Below are 15,093 nucleotides of genomic sequence, written 5' to 3' on the forward strand. Positions count from 1 at the left end.
CTAAGGGGATGTGGGGGCGGGTAGCTCATCCGGTCTATGTCTGGTCACCTTCGGGTATCTGGCACAGCCACCTCCCGTTGGAGGTGAGTAGATCTCCCTGAGCCGAGTGGTCCAGGGCCCTGCTGCCCGGATGTGCAGGCTGAGCGTGTCCTCATCGGGTGCAGAAGTCAGCGTGAAGGGGTGGTACTCAGTGGTCCCCAGAGCCAAGCAGGCGATCCGCACCCACTGTCCCGACTTGTACTCAAAGCCTTGGGGCCGCTGGAGCTGCAGGTGGGTCACTCCTGAGGAAAGGAAGTGGGCAGGAGGCTGCTATCCAGGACCCAGCAACCCTGTGGCCTCCAGAAAGATCCCCCCCCCCGCCCCCGCAGCCTCAGCCCTCCTTCTGGAATATGCCAAGGCCTCTCCCCATCAGAAGGCATTACTCCCCTCTAGCCATGTCCACCCTGCGGAGGGGCAATGCAGCGCTGGTGCTGGTGGTCAGCAGGGAAAGGAGCAACCTGGCCCGGGCTCCTCCTCCCTCTGTTGTGAGAGAGGCTCGGGTCCCCCGGCCAAGAGCTTTGCTTGCTAGCTCCCTCATCGCTGCCGCCTCAAGGCCCCTGCCAACTCCACTGGACCAGACCAGCGGATTGCAAGGTCCAGGCTCTGCCCCTGCCCTGTGGGCTTTCTCAGCACTACCCAGCTGGTCCCTGACAGCCTGCAGGCCTGGTGCCTGAAGGCAGCAGCTCGGCCTTCTCCACGCTGATCTCCACCTTCTTCAGGCTCAGGCTCACCAGCTTGTCCCCCATAGATGAGTGCCGGGACCGGGAAGAAGATGTGGAAACGGGGCAGCTGGGGCAGGCCGAAGCTGCCGTGGACAATGAGCTGGATAGAGTGAAGAATTCGGCTCAGACCAAGTCACACCCACAACAGTGTCTGTGGCCGACTCGGGCCTTAGCCCCTTGCACCCTCCACCCACCCCAGCCCACCCCCACGGGCACCCTCCGTCCCCACCTCTCCGTGTACCACGCACCCTCCAGGTCCCCAAATCTAACCACTCCCAACCCCAAGCCCATCCTGCAGATCGTCCACGATGAGTGAGACTATTTGCGCCTTCCTGGCACCATCCTGAACCAGCCACCTTGACTCTCGCCTGGTCTCCTGCAGTAGCCTCCCAGCTCGTCTTCTAGGGGGTTGCCCCACCGTGACCCATTGTCTTCAAGGCAGCCACTGCGACTTTCTGAAGTTCATTTTATCACGCCGTCGCAGTGTAACCGGCCTTAGTGGACTTCCCATTATACCACAAGGCCTCGAGATGCTCTGGCCTCTGCCTGCCAGCGTTTCCGCCTCCCTGTTCTTCAAACACGGCAAGTCCTTTCTGCTTCAGGCCCTGGGCACCCACTGCTCCCTCTCCCAGGAATGCCCCCTCCCTGCTTCTTGCCCTGGCTACCTCTGTCTCATTTTTTAAAAATTTATTTGAAAGAGACCAAGAGCGTGAGCGTGAGCAATGGGGAGGAACAGAGGGAGAGGGAAGAGCAGACTCCCCGCTGAGCGGAGAGCCTGATGTGGGGCTCGATCCCAGGACCCAGGGGTGGATCATGACCTGAGCCGAAGGCAGAGGCTTAGCCAACTGAGCCCCCCAGGCGCCCCCCTCTATCTCATTTGTCAGGGCTCAGCAGAAACACCCCCTCCTCAGGCCTTCCCTGGGTCCTCTGGCATATCTCCCAGTTACTTCCCGTCAGCACTTGTCATCCCCCACACTCACGTTGCTTCTTCATTCATTGACATGCTCCCCACCGGAGTGTGTATGTGTCTTTTGTTTTTGCCACCGTACTCTCAGCTCTTAGCCGTTGCCGCCTGGCACACAGCAGGCACTCAATAACTGCTGAGTTAGTAAAAGGAGTTCCTCCAATTTACCCTCTCCCTTTGGAGACTAAAAACACACAACCAGGCCCCCTTTTCCATTAAATAACTGACGTAATTGTTTTCCATGGAATTGTATTTCCATGAAATAACTGAATACTTGTTTAGCTCTGGTCCTTTCCCCAACAAGCTGGTCTAACATGGTCAGACATGATTTGCCCCCATACTTCCCATTTGCTTGTTCCTAAGTCTGGTCAGTCTGGCTCCTGCCTCCACCTCTTCTCAGGACCTGCTCACTGGGGGCTCACCCATCCCATGAAGGTCTCCTTTCATTTGCTCCCAGGGCTGGCCGTCTGTGGCACTAGCAACCGCCTGCTCCTTGCCTCGTCTGCTGCGTCTCTGGGGCCACTCGCTTTCCATCTCCTCCACTGGCTCTCTGTTCCTTCTCCCAGCCCTGATCCTGCATGTTGCCCAAACCTGATTTTCTCACTCTCTGCGCTCCTCAGTCTATGCTGTCCCATGTGGCATGGCCCCTCGGCCGCCCCCGCAGCCGCACGGGTCCTGCCACCACCTAATACACTGGGGCCACCCACAGCCAGGCCTTTGCGCCCTGAATACACTATCCTCATTTCCACCTCTGCACCCGTGCTCGTGCCCTTTCTTCTACCTGGAATGCTCTTCGGATTGCACCCTGCCCTGTCGGATCTTAGCTTACCTCTCCTTAAGTCTTGGCTCCAGTCCCATCTTCTCCCCAAAGTCTTCCCTAACCAGTTTGGCCCGAATGAAACTCCCTTCAGCGAGCTGCTAGAAATCACTGTTTGCAGCCCTCAGCTCAGCATGAATCCTGTATTGTCTGCTCATTCTGATCACGGCAAGTGCACGGCACTTATCTCTACCCCAAATCCTAAGTTCTCCAGGGCAGAGCTTCGAGTCTCCCCCTCCTCCCCCAAACTAGTACGTAGCACCGAACAACTGTGTACTAGACCCTTCCACAGATAACTGTTACACTGAACTCTGGCTCCTCAGTCCGCTCTGCCTTTCCCCAGCTTCATGTTCCTTTGCCCACAGGACTAACTTAAACCTCTCTGGGCTCTTCTCTGAACTGGCTCCGGTCCCCCCAGGTTCCTCTCTCATTATGGAGCCCACCCCCACCCCAAGGCTTTCTGAGCATCTAACCAGGCTGAGAACGACGTCTGGGTGGCCTCATACTGCTCTGTTTATACGTCCCATTTGGTGTTGGCTCTACTTTTAAACCACAGAACTGCTGCAGACCCACGGTTGGCTGAGGAGCTGGGGGGCTGCCGCCAGCTCAGCTTCCGCTGTGCCCGCCCTGCCCGCTTCTGCCTGGGTCGGGAGCCCGGACAGCCTTCTGCAGGGCCGGCTCCACACTGGGTCCTTTACTTGTCGCTTCTCTTTCTGCCCCAAGTCAAGCGGACACACCAAGGGTAAATGGGGAGGAGGCGGGTGTTTTGGCCCTGATATCCCCCAGGTGAGACTGTCCCTAGCGGCCAGGGTTGGGTTGCCCAGCAGAGGGTCCTGCACCTTTCTGAGCTGCTGACTTCCCTGCTGGCAGGAAGGGAGGCTCTGAACCCCAGGGATCCCCCAAACCCAGGGATAAGTCAGGAAGGGGTCTTGGTCTCAGGGAGCCAGTGTGGCCACTCTTCCGGGTCTCCCATTGAGCTCAGCTGCTTTTTCACCAGGAACAAGAACATCATCTCCACCCCTAACAGAAACAGTAACCGGGGAGCTAGGGCTCCCCCCTAGCAGGGGTGGGTAGGGAGGGATAAATCAGCCTCAGCTTCCAAAGAAGACAGAGATTTCTCTGGAAACAAACATCAGTTCTAGGAAATGACCTAAGCCGAGGTCGGGTAGTCCTCTTCAGAACCGTGAAGTGCTGAGCCTCAGCAACATGGAAACAGACCGTCTGATCACTGAGGACAGAACTGCACCTGGAGGACGCAGGGCATCCCACAGGTGCCAGCTTGACCCAGGCCATGATGGACTCGCCCTCTGTTTCAGGACTGTGTGCAATTCTGCCTGGAGCCAGGTGACAGATGGCAACCATCTGGGCTCTGCGCTTCTGAATGCTGACGGGCAAGTATCGTTGGTGGGGACGCTGGGGCCTTGGGACTTAGTTTAGCTTCTCAGCAGGACCCTCGGGTGCTCTTTAGGGAACCGCCTGTATCCATGAGGAAGGCAGGCCAAGCACAGATCAGAGTCCCTCTGGAACTAACTAGCTGGCGCACCTGACGGCAAACCCAGGGAAGGTAAAGGGAACAGGAGGACGAGGGAAGGGAGGGAATGTGAAGGAAGGGAGGCAGGAGCTTAAGGAGAAGGAAAGGGAACAGGTAGACTCTTAAAAATCCATCTCATCAACAGTCCAAGTGAGGACGTTTTGAGCAAGCTCGTTGACTCTACAAGTGGCACTTTGCTGAGTGGGGTGCAGACACCCCAGGAAACAGGATCAGAACAAAAGTGGCAGAACAGAATTAAGATAGACTTCTCTAAAAAAAAAAAAAGTGTGCTGCTCCCTTGAAAGTGGGCGGTCAACCCTGGAGCTCACACCAGCCACCGGAACTGGGGAATGACCGGCTGGGCAGAAATGATGCGGGGGTGTCTGCAAGGAAGCGACCAGCCTGATAGGGCTGCTACTGCCAGCCCCATGCCGGGCACCCATCTTCCAAGCGCTGCAGCCCGGGGTCCATCTGCTTGACAGGCCTACACTATCCTCTCCAGCTGTGATGTGAGAAGTGGAGGGGATTCCTGAAATGACTGAGGGGACGGAGAACGGATGTCTCAGCCCTCATGGCCTCCCTGGGATCATCCTGCCAAGACCCCGACAGCCCTCACCAGCCCGGAGAGCAGGACGTAGAGGTGGTGGGTCAGCCAGAAGCCCCGGAAGCTGCGGCGCCGGAAGTGGTGGGAGGCGAAGACATACACGATGGCCAGGACCAGGAGCAGCAGCACCCCCGTGAGGCCTGCAAAATGAACGTGGGGTGAGGGGCGGAGGAGCGGGGCTGTGCTGGGGCTGCCGTGGGTCAGGGTCCCATTCCACTTCACTGCTCTGGGTGGGGGCCATGGAAGCCCAGGCTTCTCCTCTGTTCTTCTCTCCCCACACCACTGATCACAAGTGCCTTTTATTTCAACAGACTCTGCTCATCCCTCCAACACCTTGTCCCGATTGTTCTTTTTCAAGGACCGGTGTCATTCGTTTTTTGTCTGTCACTTCCCTGACTGTCAGGCCCACAAGAACAGGGACCAGGCTGCTGGTTCAGCACGGGATCCTAGCGCCTTCTGTAGGGCTCGCCCCCTGTGGGCCTCGTCTACACCGGTGCTGACGGACTGAACGTGCGGGGCACCTGCTCTGGGCCCCCTGGGTCGGACTTTGGACATTGCAGGCCCTGCCCCCACGGAGTCAAGACTCGGTCTACGTCCCCCTAGCCCCCGACTTGGCTCCCACAGCATGAGCAGTGGCGCCATTAGTGAGGAAGTGCGACCACCCGAGCCCCCTGGGTTCAGCCCAGGGTTGGCGGAAGGACCCTCCTCTCACAGGAGATCCCAGGCCTGGGGTACACGAGAGAGCAGTACTAGGTTCAGGACGGGAGTGTGGGGCCAGAGAACGGCCCCTCAAGTGATCGAGGAGGAGGGAGGCAGAAATTAAGAAGATTAGAGCCCTGTAGTCTGGAAAAGCAGAGGTTAAGAAGGGCTCTAACCAAAGCCTGTAAAGGCCTGAACAGAGAGGAGGGCCTCAACACAGCCTTATCCACTAAATCCCAGTGCGCAAGAATTAGCAAGCACTCTGAAGTTCAGAGCAGGTTGTTTTAGGATTAAAAAAAATGCCGTGTTTCACGGAGAGGAGCGTAGAAAATGTACTATGCTAAGGAGGAAACAGACTGAAAATATAAATAGGTTCAAAAAGCTTTTGAACAGATTCACAGCTAATAGCTCTAAAATGGGTGATTATGGGGAGTAAGGAATACGTCCCTCAACAGCCCCGGTCAAGACGGACTACAAGGGGTGGGGGTCTCTGCCTAGTTTGACGAGCCTGATCCCTCCACCGTGCTGCTGGGACACGGCATTCCTCCAAGCCACTGTCACGGTAGGTGTGTAGGTTGGGGCAGGGGGAGAGGGGGGTCCATTCTCATTCCACGGAAGAAGGATGTTCCGAGTTGGGGCAGGACCCCAGCCAAGCTCCCAAGAGAAGGACTAGAGAGCAGAGGCTCCTACTTCCCAGCAGAGTTGTCAGGACCAGAGGGCAGAGCCTGGCCCACCGTGAGACCTGAGTGAGCGCTACTGGGCAGCCTCATGGCAGATAGAACCCGGAGCTCAGAGCTCAGAGCCAGACCCAGAAATTCAGAGCAGGGAGGGCTCTCACCTGGCACAGTCTGGAAGAACCACCAGTAATACTTCTGGGGACACTCAGACCTGTGGAGAAGGGAAAGCAAGCAAGGATGCTGAGAGGAGATGCCTGGGACTTCCAGAAAGAATCCTCCAGAGGAAACACCTCAACCCAGGCACCAGTCTCCCTTTCTGCCCACTCGGGGTCAGGGCTCCGGCTGGTCATTGTCTGTCCCATTGCCTGGAAGGTGACACTCTCCTCTGAGCCAAGAGAATTTGCTTCTTTCCATCCATAAAGGATCCCCCCACATTGACTCACACACACACACACACACACACACACACACACACACACACACACACATGCACACAGTAGCCCACTCACTCACTCGTCGTCACGGAAGAGTCCAGGGAAGAGGCAGGAAAGGACGCTGAGCGGGCTGACGGAGAACAGGTACCCATTTACCGCATGGCCCGCACTGTGCAAGACTAAGGAAGGCCAGACAGGGTGGGAGTGAGCCAGGGGGCAGCCTGGTGGGGGTGCTCAACCCATCCAGCCCAAGGTTGGGGACTCCAGCCACCCAGCCTTGGGGGCCTGAAGAAGGACCCTCGGGGTCTGCACTTCTGGTCTCTAGCCATCCTCCTGTCCCTCCCTACCCCTGCTGAGCCCCATATATACCATCCACGAGCCCAGCCACAGGAGTCTGAAATTATACCATTAGAAGTTCATTCTTTGGGTTTCTCTCACAGAGTATGTTTTCCAACATAAAAACTGGGAGAGATCACACATGATGTGCCCATGTTCTGGGCTGTTGCTAACTTGTCAGCTGGAGGCTGAGGAGGTGGCCCTGAAAGCATGGGAAGAGGCACCAGGCAGGGGCGGGGTGGGGGGCTCCTGGGCTCACTTCACACCACTGCGGGCCAGCTGCATCCTTCTGAGAAGGACATCTAGGACTCACACTCAAGCACAAAAGAGAGGAGGGGCAGGCAGCAGGGGCAGGAGGACACGAACAGAAGCCCTGGGACTCCCGGGCCCTGCCTGTGAGGACGATGGCCGCGGAGGCAATGAGCCGATGGAAGTCCACGGCGGCGTCGAAGGGCGCGTGGTGGTTAAGGAAGGTCTCTCGCAGGAAGGTGATGCAGGCTGCGGCACGTGGTGAGCAGGACGCAGGAGAACATGAAGGAGATGCTGGCGGCCGGCCCCGGGACAGGATGATGCCCACACGGGTGGTGTCCGTGATGCCCATGCGGTGAGCCCCAGAAGCATAGTCTGTCGGGGAGCCCAGGCGGGTAAGAGGGGAGCAGTGCAGAGAGAGAGCGCCGCTGAGGCGGGTCAAGGGCCCGCCCTGGCCACCACCCCTTCACGCAGGCCCCCTCTGCAGCCTCCGTTCAAGCAGGCCCCATGCACCCACGGGAGCCCCGACCCCGGGGCTGCCCACACTCACAGCAGGCCTGCTCCAGGAAAGGCCCCCGCTGATGGCGCAGAACACAGCCACGCAGCCGACGTGGCGGCGGTAGTTCTCGATGAAGCGCTGGAACTGCTGCAAGGTGTGGTGGTGCCGACTGCGCTGAAACTTCTCCCCGTGGGCCTCCGTGAACAGCAGGGGCTGGAATGATGCTACCCTGGGGACAGGAAGTCTCGGCTCTGGCCACGAACCCCCCCTCCCAGTGCAACCCGCCTCCCAGGAGCAGAGAAAGGGCACCAAGTTGCTCAAGCCAAGCAGGGTTCAGACCCCAAAAGCCCTACCACACTCCTCTGACAAGGCCGCCAGAGTAGGGACAGCCTTGCAGTGCTCACTGGGTCAGTTCGTCCCAGGGAACGCACTCCCTCTAGCCCAGGTCCCACTCACACTCAGACAGCCCTCTCCCCTCCCAGTCTGCAGCTCCCCATTCTCACCCTACTCTGTTCTCACCCTTTACTGGAAGTGCAGAAGTCACCCCCTCCAGGAAGCCTGCCTTGACTTACCAGGCAGAGGTGAGCACTTCTTTGAGCTCTGAAGCTCCTTGCTCTGACCACTGTCACAACATTCATCGGTGGGACATGGTGATTATCAGTGTAGCAGCCACCTTGTCAGACTGTGGTCTGCTCGGGCGTGAACTGCTCATCCTGCCTGCAGCCCTGCACACTAACGGGATGCATGAGCTCAAGGAGAGGAGCAGGCGTACTTCTTGCCAAACCTCCGTCGAATCTCCGGGGGGGGTCTGTGTCCGTGGGGCACTGCAGTCTCTGTGCTGTCCGCTCCACGTCAGCGTTGCTGTGGGGACAGCGAGCGCTCACTCTGGGGGAGGGACTAGGACAGGAATGAAAGAGAGAGGATTCTGGCCACCTGAGCCACTGGATCCTCGCTGCCCCTGGTCTCTCTTCAGACCGACTCTGCTGAGGAGGGGTCAGAGCTCTCAGCCAGGGGCCAGCAGACTTCCCACAGAGACCTGGAGAGAGAATGAGTTAGATCCTGGGGACACACATACAAGCTGTGTCCTTCACAAGGGCATCTGACCCTGGCAGCAGGTGGGTGCCGAAGTCCAGCAGGCTCTCTGCTCTTGCTGGTACAGGGCTGTGTCTGCCTACAGCAAGGAGCCCTTTTTTCTAATTTGCATAAAGACACTACATAGGCTGGTAGGGCCCTGATCCCAGGCATCCTGGGGAGAGAAAAGGCAACCCCCCCAACCCCAGCCCTCCCTCCAACATTCCCAGATCAGGGCTCACCAGATCTTTTCCCGGCTGATGTAGGAGGCTCGCCGGCACAGGTCCTTGAGGACTTCAGGCACCTCTACCCCTGTAACACAGAGCTGATGTCGGGAACAGCTCAGGGCCCAGAGCCCAGGAAGACCTGGCACTCACCCCATGTCCATACTGTAGAGGGTCCTCGGCCAGCACCCTTGCCTTTGGGTGCCCCAGCCCCAGCCTGCTCCCCCAGTGGGAGCTAGACCCAGCCATGAGGGGGCAGGGAGAAGGCCTGAATTTGTTGGCCAGACAGTGTCCCCTGGATGTGTGTCCACCTTCAGCCCACTCCTGGGACTGGTATCAGGCTTGTGGGGTAGAGTTCAGAAACTGTGCCACCTGCCTGCTGAGACCATTCTGCCACAAAAACCCTGCTAAAGCCTCCAGCTTAAAGCCTCCTGGGAATTAAATGTAGTTCTGGGTGGCGCATTTATGGGATCACCATGAAATTCTTTCCACCTTCCTGTGTTTAAAAATGTTCATAATAGTATGTTGGGGGGAAGTACTCTCCCTTGAGCCACCCGTTCCTCTCTGTCTGGCCCGAGCGTTGCAGGGGAGGGCGGGACTGAGCTGCAAAGCCATGTTCTCACAGGAAGCCCGGGAATGTCCAGGTCACTTCCGAGTGCTAAACTAATCTTGACGACTACCCTGGTCTCCAGCCCAGGGGGCACAAGTGATTAAGGTGAATTTCATGAAATCGGAATGTTTACAACGAAGTAGGGATATTTATCCGTCAGATTTCAACCAGCAGCAAATGCGGCAACATGGTAACCAAAGGCAGGTGAACGGGGAGATCTAGGTGACCGGGGAAAGGGCTGCTTCCTGCGCTATTCTTGTTCCTTTTCTGTAGGAACATTCGAAATGTCTCATAGTAAAATCTGAAGGAAACAACAAGGCACAACAACAATTAAAAGCAAAACAAAACAGGACTCAAAGCTACCCTTCCGCATAATCCTCACTCCCCCAGCCTGGTCCTCCACCCCAGGGGCTGAGTGGTCCCAGGACTCTGGCCCGGGCTCACCTCCGGACACCTGCCCCTGCTCAGCCCTCGGGCCCAGGTGCCTACTGCCTGGCTGCCTGGGAAAAGTGAGAGGCTGAAGAACCAGGAGTGCTGGTCTGCACTCCAGTAGTTCTCCTCCAGCCCTGGGACATGGAAGCCCTCACCAGAGCCGCAGTGGTGTCCTGCCCAACTCGCCCCTCTCCCACATCTGGGCTGCTCAGCTCCCCCAAGTTCTCGTCATCCTGGGAGGGGCTGGGTTTGGTCTCCACATGCCCCAGCGAGAAACTGTGAAGGCACCGTAACAGCTCAGAGTAGACCACAGAGAGTCCTGCTACCTGCCCCCTCCCCACCCTGGCTCTAGCCTCCGCCCACCGAGACACAGGTGGGACAGGAAGTAGGGGGAAGGACAAGAGAAGTGGGTCTCCGTGCACTCAAGCAACATTAACCAAGCGCTCAGCCAAGGGATATAAAGGCAAACAAGACCAGAGCCCCCCCTGCCAGCAGACACCCTAGCTCAGGTGAATATGGCCTGGAGAGGGCTGTAACAAGGAGACACTGTCCCCCCCACCCCACCCCCGTCCTGGGCACCTGGCACAGGGATCTTCGACAGAGAGCTGGAAGAAGCAGCGTTCTGTCTGCTGTCCCCCACCCCATCCTGACCCTGCCCACCCTGGGAGCAAAGCTGCATTAGGACTTTTGTGGGCCCTAGGCACTGTCACCTTCCTAAACCACTTCCGCCCTTAAAAAAAAAAAGTATATACATGTCTTTATAAAAGATAAATATTTTTTATAATCACGTTGGTACATAGAAGGATATAATCCAGGCTGGATATATTATCACCTATTTATTATTATTATACTCATCCTTCTGACTTTAAAAGGAATTAAAGCATTTCTGTGGGCTCCTAAAAGGAGGTGGGCCCGATGCACTGTGCCTGCTATGTCTAATGGCTACGTCAGTCGGCCCCAAGGCCAGGCCCCCCACCTTTGACGCAGAGCTGTGTGAATCGCAGCTCGCTGTCATGGTCCCGCAGCGTGAAGTGGAAGTCCTCCCACGTCAGCTCCTCCCTATCCTGGAAGCCGGACTCCCGGAACGTGGACTCCACCACCTCCGTCAGCTGCGCCTTGGACAGGCAGTTGTTGGAGATCTCGATGAAGGACCTGGGGTTGGGGGAGGGAAACCATCGGGCCCTGAAAAGAAGCTTGAGGCCTGGACAGGAGGGCCTACTGGCCATCCCACCAGGCCTTCGGAGCCCACAAGGAAGGGCCCCCTCCTAGTTATAATAGTCTTCGGCTATATGGCCCCTGCTCTTTACCCTCCTGCTCCCACCTTCATGCCCCCACTTCTTTCCCCCAGCAGGCCCTGTCCTGGCCCACTCTTCCGGCCATCCCACAGGACCAACCTCAGCATCCTGATGAACTCGTCCTCGGAAATGAGACCATTCCCATCAAAGCCATACATGCGGAACATAAGGCGAGACTTCTCAGGAGAGCCTGGGAGGAGGAGGACCCGGTGAGAGCCCCAACCTACCTGCCTAAACCCCAGGCTGACCAGAAGGGGCCTCACATGAGTCTGACCCACTGCTGATCACAACAAGGGGTCACTCTGCTTCCTGATCTCTACCTGGGTGCTCCCAGATGTCTGCCGTGGCTGGAGACCAGGCCCCGGCACTTCCCCTTCTCCAACAGGTCAGCTACCCTCCAGCCTCATCTCTAGCCCCTTCCATCTTCTCCTACCTGGACGATCACTTCCTTTTCCCCTACCTTTCATGAAGACCACCAGGATGTCCAGAAACTCCCAGAAGGACAGGTAGACCTTGCCATCTTTGTCCGCCAGGGAGAACATGGACTCCACAAACATGGCCTGGGGCTTGAGGCCCAGGGACTCGGCAAACTCAGCTCTGCTCAGCTCGCAAGTCAGGGCCTCCAGTACCTTCTGCGATGAGTGTAGGGGCACGGTCCCTGCGTCCGCCTGGTCGATGTCCAGCACCTGCACCCGGGCAGCAACAGAGGGAGGGAGAGAGAAGGAGACAGGGTTTCCTTGATTTGAAGTCCAGCTGAGGCTTGTAGGAGCCACCTTTTCCAGGTGTCTGCCCAGCACCCTGTCTCCTGAGCACCTGCCCGTGCCCTGCAGGTGGTCCCTGGGGCCTTTTGTTCTACAGAGCCCCAGTCCTCTGTGTTAGCTGATTGCACCAGGGATGCACACTTGACCCAAGCAGATGATCTGGAATTGGGACTAAGAGGTCCCAGGTCTGTCTTGACCTGAGCACAACAAAACTCAGAAGTCGTGGCCTGCCACGTTCTTCCAAGTGCTCAGAGACCCAGACAGAGGGAAGTAAACACACGGAGAAAACGAAGCAGGCTAAGAGAGAGAAGTGGCTTTGTTTGCTGGCAACTGTCCCTTTCCTAGCCCCTTCCAGGCCAGGTCACAGTCCTCCCTTCGGAATTGCTGAGACATCAGCACAGCCTCAGAGTCAACTGACCTTTTATCAGTGCGAGCTTGCTCTTAGACCCAAAGGAGTTTTGACTGAGAAAAAGCCTCAGCTGAGCTGAGAAAAAGTGGGGTTGGGAAGGGGGAATTCTCATGGTGGGCTATCTTTAGCCCACCCAGGGGCTGCCCCAGCATCAGAACAGGGGGTGAGGGAAGCAGACAGGCCTCAGGCACAGCACCTGTTCTGCCTGCCTGTCAACCGGGGCCCCAGTCCAAGCCTGGCTGCGGTTTCACGATGCAAACCTCGTTGCTCCAAACAGGGAGCTTTAGTGGAAAGAGCCTGGGGCTGGAGGCAGAAGATCGGGCTCCTGTCCCAGCTCTGCCACCCCCTCGCTGTGTGACCTCAGGCGAGTCGCACCAGTTGTCTGTCATTCATTTTTCTTACGTGCCCTACTTATCTCACAGGGCTATTGTGAGAATCAACAAGAGACGCTGTATGGAAAATGTCTTGAAACCTGGAAGCACTGTGCAGACGGAGAGGGCTGCAGCTACCCCTAAGACATGGTAGCACCCCCTTGCGCCCCCAGCACAAGGGTCCCCATAGCCGAGTAGAGGTGCCCCGGCCCCGCCTCGGCCCTGGCAATGAGTCTCCCCACCTGGGGAGGAGGTCCCTCCATTCCAGTGCATACTCAAGTTCAACTGGCTTGGGGAGTAGATGACAAAAGCCATGTGCCCGGCACGTCGTAAATGACCATTAAATGGTCACTTCCCTCATGAATCCTCTCCCCAGTCAGCCAACCCTGTTTCTTCTCCTCAAACATTAATTTTTTTGCCCTTCTACTAGACACCTCTGTGCAGTCCCTCCTGCTCCTTTCCTCTGAGCCAACAATTTTCCACCTCTTTTTAAGTCTCCGTCAAATCTGACCCGAACCACGACCGTCCACCAGCCTGAAGACTCAGCACCTTTTCTGAACTCCTACATTGCTTAGCTCATGGCTGTCTTACACTCATCATTCTGTGCTGGTTACCTTCCTTTCTGTGTCTGTTCCTTCTTCCCAGAGGGGTGACAAACTCCTTGAGCGGGGCCTGGGCTGGAGGGATCTTATCTCTACCAAGCTTCTCCTCTCCACCCTTCTGGACCCAGGCTGCTCTATTTCTGTGCCAGACGTGCATGCAAGTCCTCGCATTTCTCTTCCTGGCTTGTTTCCCCACATCTCCTCGGTAGTTCTTGGAAGTCTGCAAGGTGGGCTCATGTCCCAAGGAGGCCTCTGGCAGCGGCACTGCACCAAGGAGGGGGCATCAAGGGCTCTCGCTGGCCCCATACTGACCCTGAGTTTCTGCGGCCTTTTGGCTAGGATGAGTTAAGTGAGGGCAGAGAGGCCGGACAGCCCTGAGGAGAGAGCTGAGCGACACATACAGATAAGCTCCTGACGCGGCCTCCCTGGAGTGGCTCAGGTAGGTGTCAGAGCATCTCCTTACAGAGAGGCCAGGGGATTGGGCCAAAAATGCAGTAGACCTGATTATTAGTGTCAGGGCTCCTGACTGTCCCTGGAGTCACCCCATGGCTGTGTGCAGGTAAGGGCACCGCCATAGGCAGACGCAGGGACAGACCTGAGCCTACCTACACACCTGGGAGAAAAGGTGCCTGAAAAAGGTCTCCAAGAGGTGGCTCCTCTGCTCTCGGGCCACAGCTGCCCTCATCAGCTCCTGTTCCCGCGGCTCCCACTCCTGGAACCTCAGCCCGCTCTCCTTCAGGGCCCCCCGAAGGTCTTCCACCAGCACCTGCCGCTCTTCCTCCAGGTTAAACAGCAGCACCTACGGAGTGGCGACAGGGAGGGCAACCACTTGTCGAGGACTCCTGGGGCCAGGAGCTTTGCGTGAGTTTTGTCAGGGGCCACTGGAAAGAACGCCCTCGTAAAAGGGATTTACTGTTATGTCCTGGGCTCGGTGGAGTTCTGGGCTCATTTATAGGCACAGAAACTGCATTCAGAGACACACGTCTAAAGCCATTCCTCCCTCTCTGTTCACATGGGAGAAAAGAGTCAGGAAGGCAGGGAGGACAGACGACGGAGGGGCCCGGAAGCCAGACAGTCAGAGCTGAAAATCAGCCTCTGATTCAGTTCCCCTCCACACTCTCGAACAATTCACTAGATCCTAAAATCAGGGGGCAGAGAAGAGGGCCTGGCTTCTTCCAAGGACTCCCAGCTAGGGCCCACTGGGGCATCCCTAGAAAGGGGCGGGGAAGACTGCGCAGGAAGAAGGCCCTGTGCAGATCACGTCACCCCACAGGCCCAGAACGGGATGAGTGTGTTCACGTTCCTCTCTCAGTTACCACAGCCAGGGACTAGAAGCCACAAACCCTGCCTGATTCAGCGCTCCTTCCCCTCCACCTGGCTGCCTCCCTGGCTGTGGACCAGGAACGAGACCCGCTGGGCCACACCAGGTCCTACTCCTTGGGGATCTTGAGCAGCAGGGCGCGGCGTCCGTGGTTGCCGGACAGGATGACGCTGACCTGCTGCGGGGGTCGCAGCTGGATGGCGCGGAGCACAGAGAGCCTGCCGTCACCACGCACGTCTGCCCGGGCTGCAGGTGCACGAGCACAGGCCGAGAGGGCTCCTTGTGGCCCTGCCATTCCAATGCTGGAGAGACAGGGCTGGTCAGCCGGGGACAGGATGCAGGAGGCCGGCTTAGAGCTGGAGTTAGGTCAAGGCCTCCGTAGCTCCTGGCCCCTTCTTGGGTACTGAGGGTCGTCCCTTCCCCAAC

The 15,093-nt window shown here is 57.6% G+C and overlaps 1 protein-coding gene across 1 annotated transcript in view; it reads right to left on the minus strand.

Annotated features, from left to right (window-relative positions):
* The window catches only part of LOC130543918 (dual oxidase 1-like), a 33,056-nt gene that overhangs the window by 2,976 nt on the left and 14,987 nt on the right, over nt 1–15,093 (minus strand). The window contains 19 exon segments of the mRNA XM_057313046.1: nt 49–281; nt 710–783; nt 785–861; nt 4,690–4,817; nt 6,215–6,264; nt 6,567–6,666; nt 7,217–7,316; nt 7,318–7,376; nt 7,379–7,447; nt 7,619–7,800; nt 8,344–8,371; nt 8,374–8,468; nt 8,885–8,954; nt 10,885–11,060; nt 11,303–11,393; nt 11,664–11,889; nt 13,960–14,145; nt 14,771–14,895; nt 14,898–14,969. Of these exon segments, the coding sequence (XP_057169029.1) occupies nt 49–281; nt 710–783; nt 785–861; nt 4,690–4,817; nt 6,215–6,264; nt 6,567–6,666; nt 7,217–7,316; nt 7,318–7,376; nt 7,379–7,447; nt 7,619–7,800; nt 8,344–8,371; nt 8,374–8,468; nt 8,885–8,954; nt 10,885–11,060; nt 11,303–11,393; nt 11,664–11,889; nt 13,960–14,145; nt 14,771–14,895; nt 14,898–14,969 (2,141 nt within the window).

The sequence above is a fragment of the Ursus arctos genome, unplaced genomic scaffold (genome assembly GCF_023065955.2).
Source record: "Ursus arctos isolate Adak ecotype North America unplaced genomic scaffold, UrsArc2.0 scaffold_16, whole genome shotgun sequence".
In the NCBI taxonomy this organism is placed as follows: domain Eukaryota; kingdom Metazoa; phylum Chordata; class Mammalia; order Carnivora; family Ursidae; genus Ursus; species Ursus arctos.